The sequence below is a fragment of the Anabrus simplex genome, chromosome 12 (genome assembly GCF_040414725.1).
Source record: "Anabrus simplex isolate iqAnaSimp1 chromosome 12, ASM4041472v1, whole genome shotgun sequence".
Taxonomy (NCBI): domain Eukaryota; kingdom Metazoa; phylum Arthropoda; class Insecta; order Orthoptera; family Tettigoniidae; genus Anabrus; species Anabrus simplex.
Genome location: NC_090276.1, coordinates 60,349,343 through 60,366,359, shown reverse-complemented (window position 1 = coordinate 60,366,359; position 17,017 = coordinate 60,349,343). Strand labels below are relative to the sequence as shown.

Below are 17,017 nucleotides of genomic sequence, written 5' to 3'. Positions count from 1 at the left end.
TCACCCCCGATACTGTATGAAGGAACTGGAGTTGTACCCCCGTCGAGTGTTATAGCACATGTGATAGGTGACAGTACTTGAGGACCATGACAGGTCGCCGTGTTCAATCAGCCACATCACACATAGGACGGTTCGTTAGCTCCAGGCTTCTAATGTAATTAAACTCAAATATTTCCCCTCCTACATCTGCGTAGACACACGGCTCCACCCACTCACTCACTGTAGCGTTTTCTCTCTCGAGGAAGAACAAATTGTCAAGACTCCATTATATATATGTGTGTGTGTGTGTGTGTGTGTGTGTGTGTGTGTGTGTGTGTGTGTGTGTGTGTGTGTGTGTGTGTGTGTGTGTGTGTGTGTTTTTACATCTACTGATCTGTGAACGAACATAACTCGTATTTGAAGCAGATTCTCTGTTCATGATATACTTGAGTTATTTATTGTGTCACAGTCTCGACACAGAGTTGACAGTGCGCTATGTCTCCGGTATAAGCGAGATAAATATTCAAACAAACTATTTTTTAATGTTATAAAGTTTCTACCTATTCATTACTTAATATATACTATTCAATAATTAATCATACCTATACTAGAACATACACTGACTGACAGAGCAAATGCAACACCAAGAAGGAGTGGTCAGAACTTTATGCCAATTGCAGGGTAGACTGACGTCACTGAGGTATGCTCATGATGTGAAATGCGCCGCTGTGCTGCGCACGTAGCGAACGATAAATGGGACACGGCGTCGGCGAATGGCCCACTTCGTACCGTGATTTCTCAGCCGACAGTCATTGTAGAACGTGTTGTCGTGTGCCACAGGACACGTGTATAGCTAAGAATGCCAGGCCGCCGTCAACGGAGGCATTTCCAGCAGACAGACGACTTTACGAGGGGTATGGTGATCGGGCTGAGAAGGGCAGGTTGGTCGCTTCGTCAAATCGCAGCCGATACCCATAGGGATGTGTCCACGGTGCAGCGCCTGTGGCGAAGATGGTTGGCGCAGGGACATGTGGCACGTGCGAGGGGTCCAGGCGCAGCCCGAGTGACGTCAGCACGCAAGGATCGGCGCATCCGCCGCCAAGCGGTGGCAGCCCCGCACGCCACGTCAACCGCCATTCTTCAGCATGTGCAAGACACCCTGGCTGTTCCAATATCGACCAGAACAATTTCCCGTCGATTGGTTGAAGGAGGCCTGCACTCCCGGCGTCCGCTCAGAAGACTACCATTGACTCCACAGCATAGACGTGCACGCCTGGCATGGTGCCGGGCTAGAGCGACTTGGATGAGCGAATGGCGGAACGTCGTGTTCTCCGATGAGTCACGCTTCTGTTCTGTCAGTGATAGTCACCGCAGACGAGTGTGGCGTCGGCGTGGAGAAAGGTCAAATCCGGCAGTAACTGTGGAGCGCCCTACCGCTAGACAACGAGGCATCATGGTTTGGGGCGCTATTGCGTATGATTCCACGTCACCTCTAGTGCGTATTCAAGGCACGTTAAATGCCCACCGCTACGTGCAGCATGTGCTGCGGCCGGTGGCACTCCTGTACCTTCAGGGGCTGCCCAATGCTGTTTCAGCAGGATAATGCCCGCCCACACACTGCTCGCATCTCCCAACAGGCTGTACGAGGTGTACAGATGCCTCCGTGGCCAGCGTACTCTCCGGATCTCTCACCAATCGAACACGTGTGGGATCTCATTGGATGCCGTTTGCAAACTCTGCCCCAGCCTCGTACGGACGACCAACTGTGGCAAATGGTTGACAGAGAATGGAGAACCATCCCTCAGGACACCATCCGCACTCTTATTGACTCTGTATCTCGACGTGTTTCTGCGTGCATCGCCGCTCGCGGTGGTCCTACATCCTACTGAGTCGATGCCATGCGCATTGTGTAACCTGCATATCGGTTTGAAATAAACATCAATTATTCATCCGTGCCGTCTCTGTTTTTTCCCCAACTTTCATCCCTTTCGAACTACTCCTTCTTGGTGTTGCATTTGCTCTGTCAGTCAGTGTATTTCGGCCTTCTTGTGGCAGCCTTCAGCTAGATTCGAATATTTTTCATCGCATTGCTTTTACGCGTTAAGAACAGGATACACACATTAAAACCGGACGTCATCACGTAGTTGCTCTAGGGAGCTTGCTCCGCTCGGGACGGCTGTCAGTCATGTGACAAGAGAGCAGCGGACAGGCGGGTTGCATACCGTGGCGGTACTGTACTTGCCGCTTGGAAATGTTACCATCTGAACAACAGCAATGAAATACATACCGGTACATAAATAAATCATCTCTGAGAAATTATGAAACATTATAATAGAGTTGAGTAGGGTAATATGAAATGTATGTACATCCTCCAATGTGGTATTTTAAAGTGTTTCTAGTACCGCTATCCTTTCCCGGCCTTCATATTTATCATACTTGTTGGCATGACATAAGGAACAACGGCGCTGCAGATTTAATTTTTTAATGGGGTTCAATATTTTATTACGTATTAAACATTTTGTGTGTTATTTTCTTGAAGTACCAAATACTCTTCTTCCCAAAAAGGTTCGAAACTTGTTGGCGTCGATGGCCTACGCTGTGCTGAACTCTCTTCCATAGTAAATGCAACATTTACCGACAAGGCTTGAATGTCGTGTGGTGTGAGGACAAAGGCGGGAACACACTACTGTCACCTCACGTGAGTTCACGCTTATCCTGTCGCAATTTAACCTGTCCAGAAAGATTTGGTATACCTTTGCGCCACTGACCTTCAGTGCGTACTACGTCATGCACTTCCCCTACTTGCTCGCTAAGCTGCTCTCGTTCCTCGAGAGCGGGGAGTAAACTGGCTCCGAAGGCATTTCGCTCTCGATTGACGATGCCTGCATTAAACCATGTTTTTTACAAGTTAAAATAAATAAACATATTCCCTATTACGAATGGGTTTCGAGACAGAAGACGTTTAAAGTACATTTGTTTTTGGGCTAGCGGCGCACGTATGTGTCGTACCCACCCAACCTCTTTGACGTTTTGAAATCGGTACAAGTTCTCTACATGTAATGTTCGCCATACGCGTGTTTATGGGACATTGATATGTGCAAAAAGTCTCCGTGTGCTGGTAGTAGGACTACGCTTACATACACGTTCAGAAGAAGTACTTGGAGGAGTGCCTGTTTCAAGCAAAGAACTCAAAACTCCGGTAAACACTCTACGTTCAGGAATTCGACATGTCGGAAAGCGCCGACGGTATTTCTCGAGAGCAGCAGGAACCGTAAACATACACCATACCTGCATATTCTTAACTAGTGTAGATTTGTGGCATTTTAGTCAGCGCGTGTACAAATACTGTTAACCGATGCTTTTCTCTGATACTCTCTCAATCTCTCGCACTACTTCACTCACAACACACCATGAACAACTGCGCGTTCAACAGGCTAGTTTAGTGGCAGAAAGAAAACCAAAGAGGTTCAAAGCAACGAGGTAGCTTGGGCTAGAATAAAACATCAAAGAAGGTGAGTGGGTTAGACACATACGTGCGCGCCACTAGCCAAAAAAAAAAAATGTACATTAAATGTGTTGTATCTCGGAATAGAAAATACGTCCATATGAAGTATTTTTTGCTTCAAATGATTGTTCCTGAATATTTACCATTCCTCCTGGGACGCTCTGTATATTCATAAAACAGTCGCTCGTCTGTTATTCGGGATCATATAACGGAATTGGTCAATACTGGCATTGGTACGGCTGCAGATGGACGCCCGCATCTTTCCTCATTCTTCACGCTCGTGTGACCCCTTTTCTGTTCACTCCACTGGTAAACACTTCGCTGTGGCAAAACATTGTCCCCGTATTGTACTGATAGTCTTCTATGAATGTCCGCTCTTGGTACGCCCTCAGGCCACACAAAATAATAATAATAATAATAATAATAATAATAATAATAATAATAATAATAATAATAATAATAATAATTACAGAACGCTGTTCTTCCTTGGTGCAAACAGAGAGAGAGGCGCGGTCATCTTTACGTCGCAACAGCGCAAGCTGTCTGCTGTACTGATCTGATAAAGCTGAAACCCACCATAAACGTAGACAACGGTGCCATCTAGCGGCTGGTGAGCACACAACGCCAGAGAGCCAACCTAAAAACAATTGGAGCAAAATTGTAGATTCTTAGTGATTTGCTTACGTAATCCCTGCTTTCTCTTCAGTGCTAGGCGTTGTAGAGAAAAGCTGGGGGATGAAGCGAATACCTTGACACTTGTTGCCATTTCCCAGTTAGAACATCTTTCAGGAAATAGTGGCATTGCGAATGTTTCATAAATTCTTCCTTTCCAACATTCCTACATTCTCCTGAAGCATCTGCTGTGGAACAGTTTCACGGAATCCTCAGTAGAATTTGGATTGTGTGGTGACCAGAAGCAGTGTGCTATTTATATCTAAGTTCGTGTTATTTGTTCTTCTCTAACTTAGATTTAAACTGTATGTATCAGTGAGGAATTGCATTTCACGACCTCAATTTTCATTTATATTGACTGAAAAATCCCGGTCACTCCACGTGAGATTTGTGCTGGACAAAGCGGGGCGGGACAGGTTTTTCTCCGGGTACTCCGGTTTTCCCTGTCATCTTTCATTCCAGCAACACTCTCCATTATCATTTCATAGCATCTAGCAGTCATTCATAAATCACTTTGAGAGTGACGACGCCATTGTACTAATAGCCTATTATGTGGTTCATTCATTACATTCCTGACCCGGTCAAAGACTGGAAAACAGGTTGTAGGTTTCATTGACTGAAAAAAGTATACATCAGTTATTAATTCATATTATTATTTTATACAGTCATTCTAATCATGTCTAAATTTTTACGAACCTACAGTTTTAATAGTGAATGTGAGGAGCAATACTGTTCCTTAACTTACAGCGAACATGCGATGCCCGACTTCACACTAAATTCGTAACTACGATATGTTTAAAAATATTAATTCAATATTAGCCTACATGTTCCTTTTTTTATCATTATTGTTATTATCAAGGGCAGTTCCTGACTAAAATTTTAGGGTCGGTCAGATTATATTATTCTTTCATAATAAACATTGCTTTATCTTTGTTGCCAATATTGACATTATCATCATTCCACACAACTAAAAATTTGAAACAAATTTTAATAAATAGTTCATGCTTTAAAAAAAGTTTACTCACATGGCTCCTTAATTAACTCCATTCATACAGAACTCACTAACACACTGTACTTGAAACACCAAACAACAAACTGTGTACAACGGCTAGGTACCTGTTCAAGGGCGTTGAGTAGACCCATCTCTCCTTAACTGCTTTAATCTTTCAAACAGAGGCAGAAGTAGGGAATGAAGATCTTCTATTTCACTACAACGCAACGTAATGGGCCAATTCTCCGGGCCCTTGAGGAGAAAAGGAAATCCTTTCAGAGCACAGAAAATATCGCGTGCAAGACAGTGGTACGTCCACTGTTTTCTCACCCAGCTCTTACACCATATACTTAACACGGAAGGTTTTGTGGAGCAGGCATCATTATTGCAATACACCGTAGTGGTTAGCGTGATTAGCTGCCACCCCCCGGAGGCCCGGGTTCGATTCCCGGCTCTGTCATGAAATTTGAAACGTGGTACGAGGGCTGGTACGGGGTCCACTCAGCCTCGGGAGGTCAACTGAGTAGAGGTGGGTTCGATTCCCACCTCAGCCATCCTGGAAGTGGTTTTCCGTGGTTTCCCACTTCTCCTCCAGGCGAATGCCGGGATGGTACCTAACTTAAGGCCACGGCCGCTTCCTTCCATCTTCCTTGCCTATCCCTTCCAATCTTCCCATCCCTCCACAAGGCCCCTGTTCAGCATAGCAGGTGAGGCCGCCTGGGCGAGGTACTGGTCATACTCCCCAGTTGTATCCCCCGACCAAGAGTCTGAAGCTCCAGGACACTGCCCTTGAGGCGGTAGAGGTGGGATCCCTCGCTAAGTCCGAGGGAAAAACCGAACCTGGAGGGTAAACAGATGATGAATGAATGAATGAGTTATGTATACTGAATTCCTTTTGAGACATTCCAGAAAGGAAAAACACTCGTTTTAAGTTGAATGTCTGCAATGTAAAGTAATTTTTAAAGACATTAAGAAAACCAGTTTTGTAGAATACGGCTTAACGGCCCTGCGTGAACCGGGTCCTTTCGGCCCATAATGACACACCACCCCTGATTTTTATTATCATCATCATCATCATCATCATCATGTCCGGCTCCATGGCTAAATGGTTAGCGTGCTGACCTTTGGCTCAGAGGGTCCCGGGTTCGATTCCCGGCCGAGTCGGGGATTTTAACTTTCATTGGTTAATTCCAATGGCTCAGGGGCTGGGTGTTTGTGCTAGCCCCAACTCACACACAACACTAGCCTCCACCACAATAACACGCAGTAACCCACACATGCCAGATGCCGCCCACCCTCATCGGAGAGTCTGCCTTACGACTGCACTCTGCTAGAAATACCTAGCCACACGAAATTAAATTTTTATCATCATCATCGTCATCATCACCATATAGCGCCCACGCCTCCGTATCCAGGAACCAGGTGCGTCCAATACGTGAAAAGTTTGAACAACCCTGTTATAGAAGTAAGCAAATTAATTTGTATGTCTGGCGCCAAAGAAATTTTACTGGCTCCAAGAATGTATTTCTGATTCCTCCAGTCCTGGTGCGGAGTTTACAGAGTCTTGCAGACTGAACGCTAAAGGACATAACAGTCTATAATGAAGATGTATGAAGACTTTTTCCGTCTCATTTCACAAGTAATATTTTCAAAGTAAGCATTAGCAGCTTGTGGGAACACCTTTTCTTTCCTCTGCGAAGCGCGACACTTCATTACGCCTGCACTTCACGTGGACTCCCCCGCACCGTCTAGTTAAAACAGTCTGTCTTCGGTTTGCAACCCCGTCACGCGTCTTGACGCAGAAAAGAAAGGGAAGGAAGGCATGGCGGTCCAGTTAATGGGAACCGAGCAGAACGCGCGACAGAATGAGGCGAGGCTGGCTGAATGCCAAGGAGCTCTCCTCTCTTAAAGACGAGCGCGCGGATAATCGATTGCTCTCCCAGAAACCCAGCAAACGAAATGTTTACGGTTCATTTTGACATGAATATATCTTACGGCAGGGGGTCATCTGTGTAACGTAACCCGACAAAGTGTGTGACGGAAGTGTAACCATAGCAACCCTGCAGGCAGTGATGTAAGGTATTGTTACCTAGGAACCGTGCAGACTATGTCTTATGGCTGGTTGCCATCCGAAATTAGCAGCCGTTGATGGATGGCCACGACCGGGAGACATAGAGGGGTCTAGAAAATGTAGACACGGTAGCGCAGTCCATTGTTTTCTCAACAGATGATGAAGGTCACGTGAATGGCGCGACAATCTTGGCGCGCGTTTTACAGCAGATGACAGTGCAGCAACGAATGCAGTAACCTTGTCGTTTGAGCAACGCAAGGCCGTATTGAAGTGGTACTGGAAGTACGAAAGCATGATGGAGGTACAACGGCAATGGCGTAATGTGTACGGAACTCAGCCACCAACACGTACAACAATTCCGGATAAATTTGAAACCGAAGGTACTGCTCAGGATGTGCATAAGAAAAGGTCTGGCCGACCAAAAACATCAACAAGTCCAGCTTCCAGCGATGCTGTGTTACTAAGTCACCTCAAAACTCTGTGAATCAGGGTGTAAAGGCTGCAAAGTGGAAAGTGTACAATCCAAGATCGCTGCACGCTATGAACGAGGACGACGCGGATCGAAGGATGGAGTACTGCCAGTGGCTCGAAGGCATACTTCGCGAGAATGAACGGCATGGAGGGATGGTTATCTGGTATGAAGGGGGGGGGGGGGGAATTCAAACTGAAAGACACTGTATACCTCCACAACTGCGTGTACTGGGCTCCTGAAAGTCCTCACGTTCATGTGGACAAACATGTTAATCTACCCGATGTTAATGGGTGGTGTGGTCTGTCATAGCGCGGTTTGATTGGCCCATTCTTCTTTGAAGGTGCCGTAACTGGTGAGATGTATTTTCATATGCCGCAAACATCGATTTTACCTGCCATCCGAGAGGTGTTTGGAAATGAAATATTTGATGATGATGATGTTGATGCTTGTTGTTTAAAGAGGCCTAACATCTAGGTCATCTGCCCCTAACGCTACGAAATGAGACGAAATGAAATTACAAATTAAAAGCCCAAAAACATCCACTGACCACAATTCAAAACGTGAGGACGAAGAATGAATTAATGGATGGATATGAATTTAAAACGATCAGTGGAACCGACCCACAGTGCCTCACATGCACAGAAGCTGGCGTAGAACAACAGTAGACAGTAAGCAGGTTCAGGATATATAAAGTGAATGGGTGGCATACAGGGATGCTGTAGTAGAAACAGCAAGGGAATGCCTAGGAACAACTGTGTGTAAAGATGGGAAAAGGTGAACATCTTGGTGGAATGATGAAGTGAGAGCAGCTTGTAAACGTAAAAAGAAGACTTATCAGAAATGGCTCCAAACAAGGGCCGAGGCATACAGGGATTGGTACGTAGATGAAAGAAACAGAGCGAAACAAATAGTTGTTGAATCCAAAAAGAAGTCATGGGAAGATTTTGGTAATAACCTGGAAAGGCTAGGTCAAGCAGCAGGGAAACCTTTCTGGACAGTAATAAAGAATCTTAGGAAGGGAGGGAAAAAGGAAATGAACAGTGTTTTGAGTAATTCGGGTAAACTCATAACAGATCCCAGGGAATCACTGGAGAGGTGGAGGGAATATTTTGAACATCTTCTCAATGTAAAAGCAAAATCATCATGGTGGTGTTGCAAACAGCCAAGCTCATGGGGAGGAGGAAATTATGCTTGAGGAAGTGGAAAGGATAGTAAATAAACTCCATTGTCATAAGACAGCAGGAATAGATGAAATGAGACCTGAAATGGTGAAGTATAGTGGGAAGGCAGGGATGAAATGGCTTCATAGAGTAGTAAAATTAGCGTGGAGTGTTGGTAAGGTACCTTCAGATTGGACAAAAGCAGTAATTGCACCTATCTATAAGCAAGGGAACAGGAAGGATTGCAACAACTATCGAGGTATCTCATTGATTAGTATACCAGGCAAAGTATTCACTGGCATCTTGGAAGGGAGGGTGCGATCAGTCGTTGAGAGGAAGTTGGATGAAAACCAGTGTGGTTTCAGACCACAGACAGGCTGTCAGGATCAGATTTTCAGTACGCGCCAGGTAATTGAAAAATGCTACGAGAGGAATAGACAATTGTGTGTATGTTTCGTAGATCTAGAGAAAGCATATGACAGGATACCGAGGGAAAAGATGTTCGCTATACTGGGGGACTATGGAATTAAAGGTAGATTATTAAAATCAATCAAAGGCATGTATGTTGACAATTGGGCTTCCGTTAGAATTGATGGTAGAATGAGTTCTTGGTTCAGGGTACTTACAGGAGTTAGACAAGGCTGTAATCTTTCACCTTTGATGTTTGTAGTTTACATGGATCATCTGCTGAAAGGTATAAAATGGCAGGGAGGGATTGAGTTAGGTAGAAATGTAGTAAGCAGTTTGGCCTATGCTGACGACTTGGTCTTAATGGCAGACTGTGCCGAAAGCCTGCAGTCTAATATCTTGGAACTTGAAAATAGGTGCAATGAGTATGGTATGAAAATTAGCCTCTCGAAGACTAAATTGATGTCAGTAGATAAGAAATTCAACAGAATTGAATGTCAGATTGGTGATACAAAGCTAGAACAGGTCGATAATTTCAAGTATTTAGGTTGTGTGTTTTCCCAGGATGGTAATATTGTAAGTGAGATTGAATCAAGGTGTAGTAAAGCTAATGCAGTGAGCTCGCAGTTGCGATCAGCAGTATTCTGTAAGAAGGAAGTCAGCTCCCAGACGAAACTATCTTTACATAGGTCTGTTTTCAGACCAACTTTGCTTTACGAGAGCGAAAGCTGGGTGGACTCAGGATATCTTATTCATAAGTTAGAAGTAACAGACATGAAAGTAGCAAGAATGATTGCTGGTACAAACAGGTGGGAACAATGGCAGGAGGGAACTCGGAATGAGGAGATAAAGGCTAATTTAGGAATGAACTCGATGGATGAAGCTGTACGCATAAACCGGCTTCGGTGGTGGGGTCATGTGAGGCGAATGGAGGAGGATAGGTTACCTAGGAAAATAATGGACTCTGTTTTGGAGGGTAAGAGAAGTAGAGGGAGACCAAGACGACGATGGTTAGACTCGGTTTCTAACGATTTAAAGATAAGAGATACAGAACTAAATGAAGCCACAACACTAGTTGCAAATCGAGGATTGTGGCGACGTTTAGTAAATTCTCAGAGGCTTGCAGACTGAACGCTGAAAGTTATAACAGTCTATAATGATAATGTATGTATGTATGTATGTATGTATGTATGTATGTATTTTGTTGCCGCATACCAATGATTATATTCACATAGAACACGTGTTAGTAAGATGGGTGAGCAGAGATTGAAATTCTGGTCCTGTTGTCAGCTTTCTATGTTACAAAGCATATCTCAGAAAGTACGCGAGATATTTAACTCGCATATTTCTAACACACCAGGAGTATGCATAAGTCTTTTCCGGTTTCACTAAAAGATGACGCCACTGAACAGTACGCAGCGTATGAATTTGACACATAGGTCAGTTTGTTCAAGTTCAGTCCGCCAAACACTAGCGTCTGTCTTGTATCGTTCAGTCATCATGTCGACATTTGTGCCTGAAAAAAAAAAAATTGCAGCAAGCATTGCTTTTCTTATTTAATCAAAAGAAGAATGTTGTGGAAAGTCATCGTTTGCTGGTAGAAACATATGGCGAACACGCTCCATCGATTAGAACATGTAAGATATGCTTTCGACAATTTAAACGTGGTGATTACAATGTGAAAGACCAGAGCGGTATTGTGTATTATAAACACTTGAAGCCCGGCGAAACCGTTAATGCACAACGCTATCGCCAACAAATGATTAATTTAAATCATGCATTGATCAAAAGATGACCGGAAAGAGCCAGAAAACATAGCAAAGTGATTTTGTTTCACGACAATGCACCGTCTCACACAGCAAAACCAGTGAAAGACACCTTGAAATCGCTTGGATGGGGCATCCTTCTGCACCCGCCGTACCGCCCTGACTTGGCACCATCTATCACCTCTTCGCATCAATGGGGCACGCGCTCACAGAGCAGCACTGCAGCAATTTCGAGGAAGTTGGAAAGTGGCTCGACGAATGGTTCGCCGCAAAAGACAAGCAGTTTTTCTCGCATGGTATTCATAACTTACCTGAAAGATGGTCGAAGTGTGTAGAAGCCGATAGCCAATATTTTGAATAAACAAACAATGAATTTCCCTTGAAAATTACGAGTTTTCTTTACCACAAAAATCGGCAAAAAAACCCTTATGCAAACACCTGGTATTTAGAACACTTTCTTTATTATATGTGCGGATTCAGAATATTCCACATAAAATACTTTTGTCAAAAAGAATGTTTTAAAGATGAATTGCGAAACAAAGTTGTTTTAAGATTTCTGGAAGTTCAAGTACCTTTTCCTGAAAAACGGTATGCCCAACCTTCTTCAAACTTCCCATTCTGTTAGAGAACGTATACTTGTAACTGTGAATTAAATTTAACCAGATATCTTGTTTAGAGTTAATAGAGGTAAACTTCAAAGGCGCTGAAAATTTCATAAAAGGAAATAAATAAGACTGGGGAAATATATCTACTTCGGAATACAATAATCATAATTTGCTAAAGGCTTATCGCTACAACCACTGATCTCTTCTCTCGGAAATTCGTTTCATATGTGCGTAACCTCGGCATTCCATGACTTCCGCTAACTCATCTAGGATCTTCTTCCGTAGCTCTACTCTGTCCTTCTTACCCAGTACTTTGCCCTCAAAATGTATACTGCATGAAATTCTTATTCCGGAGAAGACGACCAAACACTGCTGTTTTCCTCTACTTTTCCGTTGCCAGAAGAAGCCTCGGAGTGTTTATTTCTTAAAGCATTTCATCACTGGTTTCCTTGTCCAAATGAATGTTTAAAAATTGTTTATTTTGTTCAGTGCTTAATGATTTATTCACTGAGAGAGGTCTTTCCTTTCTTGAAAGGCAGTACATCTGTTGTCATTCGTTATACCTGACCCTGCTGTATTTTGCTTTTTCCAATACGATAATAAATTCGCTTAAGTAGCTCATTGAGCATCTGTTAAATGGCCACAGAAAGCTTCTTTAGTGTATTGCAAGGTAAAAAGGTACATAAGTCTGCCTCTGTGGTGTAGTGGTTTGTGTGATAAGCTGCCACTCCCAGATGCCCGGGTTCAATTCCCACATCAACCATCCTCGAAGTGGTTTTCCGTGGCTTCCCACTTCTCCAGGCAAATACCGAAATGGTAGCTAACTTAATGCCACGGCCGCTCGCCTATCCCTTCCAACCTTCCCATTCTATTCCCCTACAAGGCCCCTGTTAGCATAGCAGGTGAGCTAGCCTGGCGAGGACACTGCCCTTGAGGCGGTAGAAATAGGATCTCTCGCTGAGTCCGCGGGAAAAACCAACCCTGGAGGGTGAACGGATTCAGAAAAGACAGAAAAAGGTACACAAAATGAATTTTTATTAAAACTTCTCTTTTAAAAGATTGTTTTTTACAAATGTGTTTGATAAAGAGCATCCAATCTCAGTATGTATAATAATGAAACTATTGCAAATAAGAAAGAAAAAATCAAATAAATATCTCAGATACTTTCCGAGATATGTTGAGTAATAATCAAAACGGCGCCTTTCAGTTGACTCCCACTTCCTGCTTCCCTTGAAATATTTTATTGTAACTTTAAGGATGTATATCTAGAGTGTACATTCTATGTCATCGGCTAATTTATCTGAGCATATTGTTCAGCAATTAATTATCAATCAATCACCACTGATCTGCATTTAGGAAGTCGCCCACGTGGCAGATTAACTTGGTAAGTTATTCCAGTCCGTAACTCCTCTTCCTGTAAACGAATATTTGCCCCAATTTGTCCTCATGAATTGCAATTTTATCTTCATATTGTGACCCTTATTACTTTGAAAAAGAAGCAGCAATCCAGAAAGGAGTGAGGCAAGGCTGCAGTTTGTCCCCTCTCCTTTTCAATGTTTACATAGAACAGGCAGTAAAGGAAATCAAAGAGAAATTTGGAAAGGGAATCACAGTCCAAGGAGAGGAAATCAAAACCTTGAGATTTGCCGATGATATTGTTATTTTATCTGAGACTGCAGAAGATCTCGAGAAGTTGCTGAATGGTATGGATGAAGTCTGGGTAAGGAGTACAAGATGAAAATAAATAAGTCCAAAACAAAAGTAATGGAGTGCAGTCGAACGAAGGCAGGTGATGTAGGAAATATTAGATTAGGAAATGAAGTCTTAAAGGAAGTAGATGAATATTGTTACTTGGGTAGTAAAATAACTAACGATGGCAGAAGTAAGGAGGACATAAAATGCAGACTAGCAGAAGCAACGAAGAGCTTTCTTAAGAAAAGAAATTTGCTCACTTCAAACATTGATATCAGAATTAGAAAGATGTTTTTGAAGACTTTCGTGTGGAGCGTGGCAATGTATGGAAGTGAAACATGGACGATAACTAGCTCAGAAAGAAAGAGTATAGAAGCTTTTGAAATGTGGTGTTACAGAAGAATGCTGAAGGTGAGATGGATAGATCGAATCACGAATGAAGACATACTGAATCGAATTGGTGAGAGGAGATCGATTTGGCTAAATTTGACGAGAAGAAGAGATAGAATGATAGGACACATCTTAAGACACCCAGGACTTGTTCAGTTGGTTTTTGAAGGAAGTGTAGGTGGTAAGAACGGTAGGGGTAGACCAAGGTATGAATATGACAAGCAGATTAGAGCAGATGTAGGATGCAATAGTTACGTAGAAATGAAAAGGTTAGCACAGGAGAGGGTGGCATGGAGTGCTGCATCAAACCAGTCTATGGACTGATGACTCAAACAACAACAACAACATTACTTTTTAAAAACACCACTCAAACTTATTCGTCTACTGATTTAAATTTGCTATTGGTATCGCGGCAAAATGATTGTCACCAATAAATTTAAGATAACTTAATTGAATTTAGGATATGTTAGTTGATCATTCCCCCATGTTTCATTGAAATGTGTTAGGTACAATCCAAACAGTTCGCTTGTCTCATACTCTCATCAATGTAAAGTCAGAAATTCCTTAGCAAGAATATGACAAAAGTGTTTGTGTTTCAGGATCCTCGGTTCGATGACGAAGTAGATCGCATCACCGGCTATCATACGGACTCTCTACTCTGCATGCCGGTCCGCAATGCCTACGACGAGGTGATTGCTGTGGCTCAAGTCATCAACAAAAACCCGGAGCTGGACGGCGGCCAGTTCTCCGCCAAGGATGAGAAGGTTTGTATTGTTTGCTAATCCTTTGACTCCGCCCCCACTTGGATGTTTTGTGGCTAGAATGGCTCAAGAGTTCTGCAAACAAGAGAGCATGTTAGAGAACTACAGGCTGGGCGACTGTATACAGGGTGTAGTAATAAAGTAGGCCAAACTTTCAGCACACACTTTATTACCATATTAGAACTCATTTTCTACAACTCTAATAGAACATTAATCATGGGAAACACATAGGAACTAAACGTAGCAGCACACCTCATGACATATTCAAAACGCCCTCTGTTAGCATGATACATATACTCCAGGGATACTTCAGCTCATCCGGGACTCAATGCACGTTGATACATGTAATTTTTGTTGATAATCTGGTTTCTATTATTACTGCTATTACATTATTTTAATGCTGTACATCGATCTTAACTGCAGCGGTTATTGTTAAGATAGATGCTAGTACACTAACATTGCCACGAAAAAGACATGTATTTAACTATTTATCTAGGCAGAAACTCATTCAAAGAGACATAGCTGCTCGCTCTTTCATATCGAGTGGTGAAGAACTTCTTCCACTAAGCATTAAAATTAAACTTATCCAGACCCTCATATGTGTTGTTGTTTGAGTCATCAGTCCATAGACTGGTTTGATGCAGCACTCCATGCCACCCTCTCCTGTGCTAACCTTTTCATTTCTACGTAACTATTGCATCCTACATCTGCTCTAATCTGCTTGTCATATTCATACCTTGGTCTACCCCTACCGTTCTTACCACCTACACTTCCTTCAAAAACCAACTGAACAAGTCCTGGGTGTCTTAAGATGTGTCCTATCATTCTATCTCTTCTTCTCGTCAAATTTAGCCAAATCGATCTCCTCTCACCAATTCGATTCATATGTCTTCATTCGTGATTCGATCTATCCATCTCACCTTCAGCATTCATCTGTAACACCACATTTCAAAAGCTTCTATTCTCTTTCTTTCTGAGCTAGTTATCGTCCATGTTTCACTTCCATACAATGCCATGCTCCACACGAAAGTCTTCAAAAATGTCTTTCTAATTCCGATATCAATGTTTGAAGTGAGCAAATTTCTTTTCTTAAGAAAGCTCTTCCTTGCTTGTGCTAGTCTGCATTTTATGTCCTCCTTACTACTGCGATCGTTAGTTATTTTATTACCCAAGTAACAATATTCATCTACTTCCTTTAAGACTTCATTTCCTAATCTAATATTTCCTACATCACCTGCCTTCGTTCGACTGCACTCCATTACTTTTGTTTTGGACTTATTTATTTTCATCTTGTACTCCTTACCCAAGACTTCATCCATACCATTCAGCAACTTCTCGAGATCTTCTGCATTCTCAGATAAAATAACAATATCATCGGCAAATCTCAAGGTTTTGATTTCCTCTCCTTGGACTGTGATTCCCTTTCCAAATTTCTCTTCCCTCATATATCCCATACTTAATTATTGTGATATTGTAATGATAGATGCCACCATGGAACAAACATTCAAATTACAGAGGGCAATGAACTCATTCATGCATTAGGTTTATATTTTCAATTAAATTTTCAACTCATATCTCCCCCTATTATGAAATTATCTCCTGGTTAAAAATCGATAAACTACGACATCTTCACATTGCAACTCTCGTATTTCGTCTGTTGAATGAATCTAAACCCCAGTATTTATCCTCGAAGTTTAATTTACTCTCCTCCTCTCATGAACATAACACACGATCGACTACTACACACTCAATTCCTGCGCATTGCTCATCTTCATTTAACAGCTCCTTTTAAGTGTCTGGTGCAAGGCTAAGGAATTCCCTTCCAGTCAGTGTCAGGAATTGCACTTCTTTAGCTACTTTCCAGCGGTCTTGCCAAGATTACCTATTAAATGTATAACCAGCTTGTATGAATGGAAGAATGAATGAGGTTAGGATTTATATTTTGTTATATTATTTCATTATTCTGTTTTATGAAGTTTATTATAGATAATATGTGGTTAAATGTAAGAGAGGGCCTGTGAGCCTTAACCTCGTCACAAATGAAGGCATTAAAATAATTAAATAAGTAAATAAATAAATAAGAATTCAGCCGGACAATATACATCGCATATCCCGCTACAGTTTCCTTACAAATTGCGAATACAAAAGTGGAGCAGGTAGACCACTTCAGGAATTTAGGATTTGTGCTATCCCAGGACGGTAGTATAGTAAGTGAGATTGAATAAAGATGCAGGAAAGCTAATGCAGTTGCGATCAACAGTGTTCTGTAAGAAGGAAGTCAGCTCTCGGACTAAATTATCTTTACATCGGTCTGTTTTCAGACCAATTTTGCTTTACGGGAGTGAAAGCTGGATGGACTCAGGATATCTTATTCATAAGTTAGAAGCAACAGACATGAAGGTAGCGATAATGATTGCTGGTACAAACAGGTGGGCACAATAGCTGGAGGGCACTCGGAAAGAGGAGATAAAGGTTAAGTTAGGAATTAACTTGAAGTTATGCGCTGAACGCGGCTTCGGTGGTGGGTCATGTAAAGCGAATGGAG

General features: G+C 42.5%; 1 protein-coding gene across 1 annotated transcript in view; it reads left to right on the top strand.

The window, feature by feature from the left end:
- The window catches only part of LOC136884576 (dual 3',5'-cyclic-AMP and -GMP phosphodiesterase 11A), a 638,170-nt gene that overhangs the window by 527,810 nt on the left and 93,343 nt on the right, over positions 1 to 17,017 (top strand). The window contains exon 6 of the mRNA XM_068229957.1: positions 14,311 to 14,475. Within this exon, the coding sequence (XP_068086058.1) occupies positions 14,311 to 14,475 (165 nt within the window). The remainder of the gene's footprint in view (positions 1 to 14,310; positions 14,476 to 17,017) is intronic.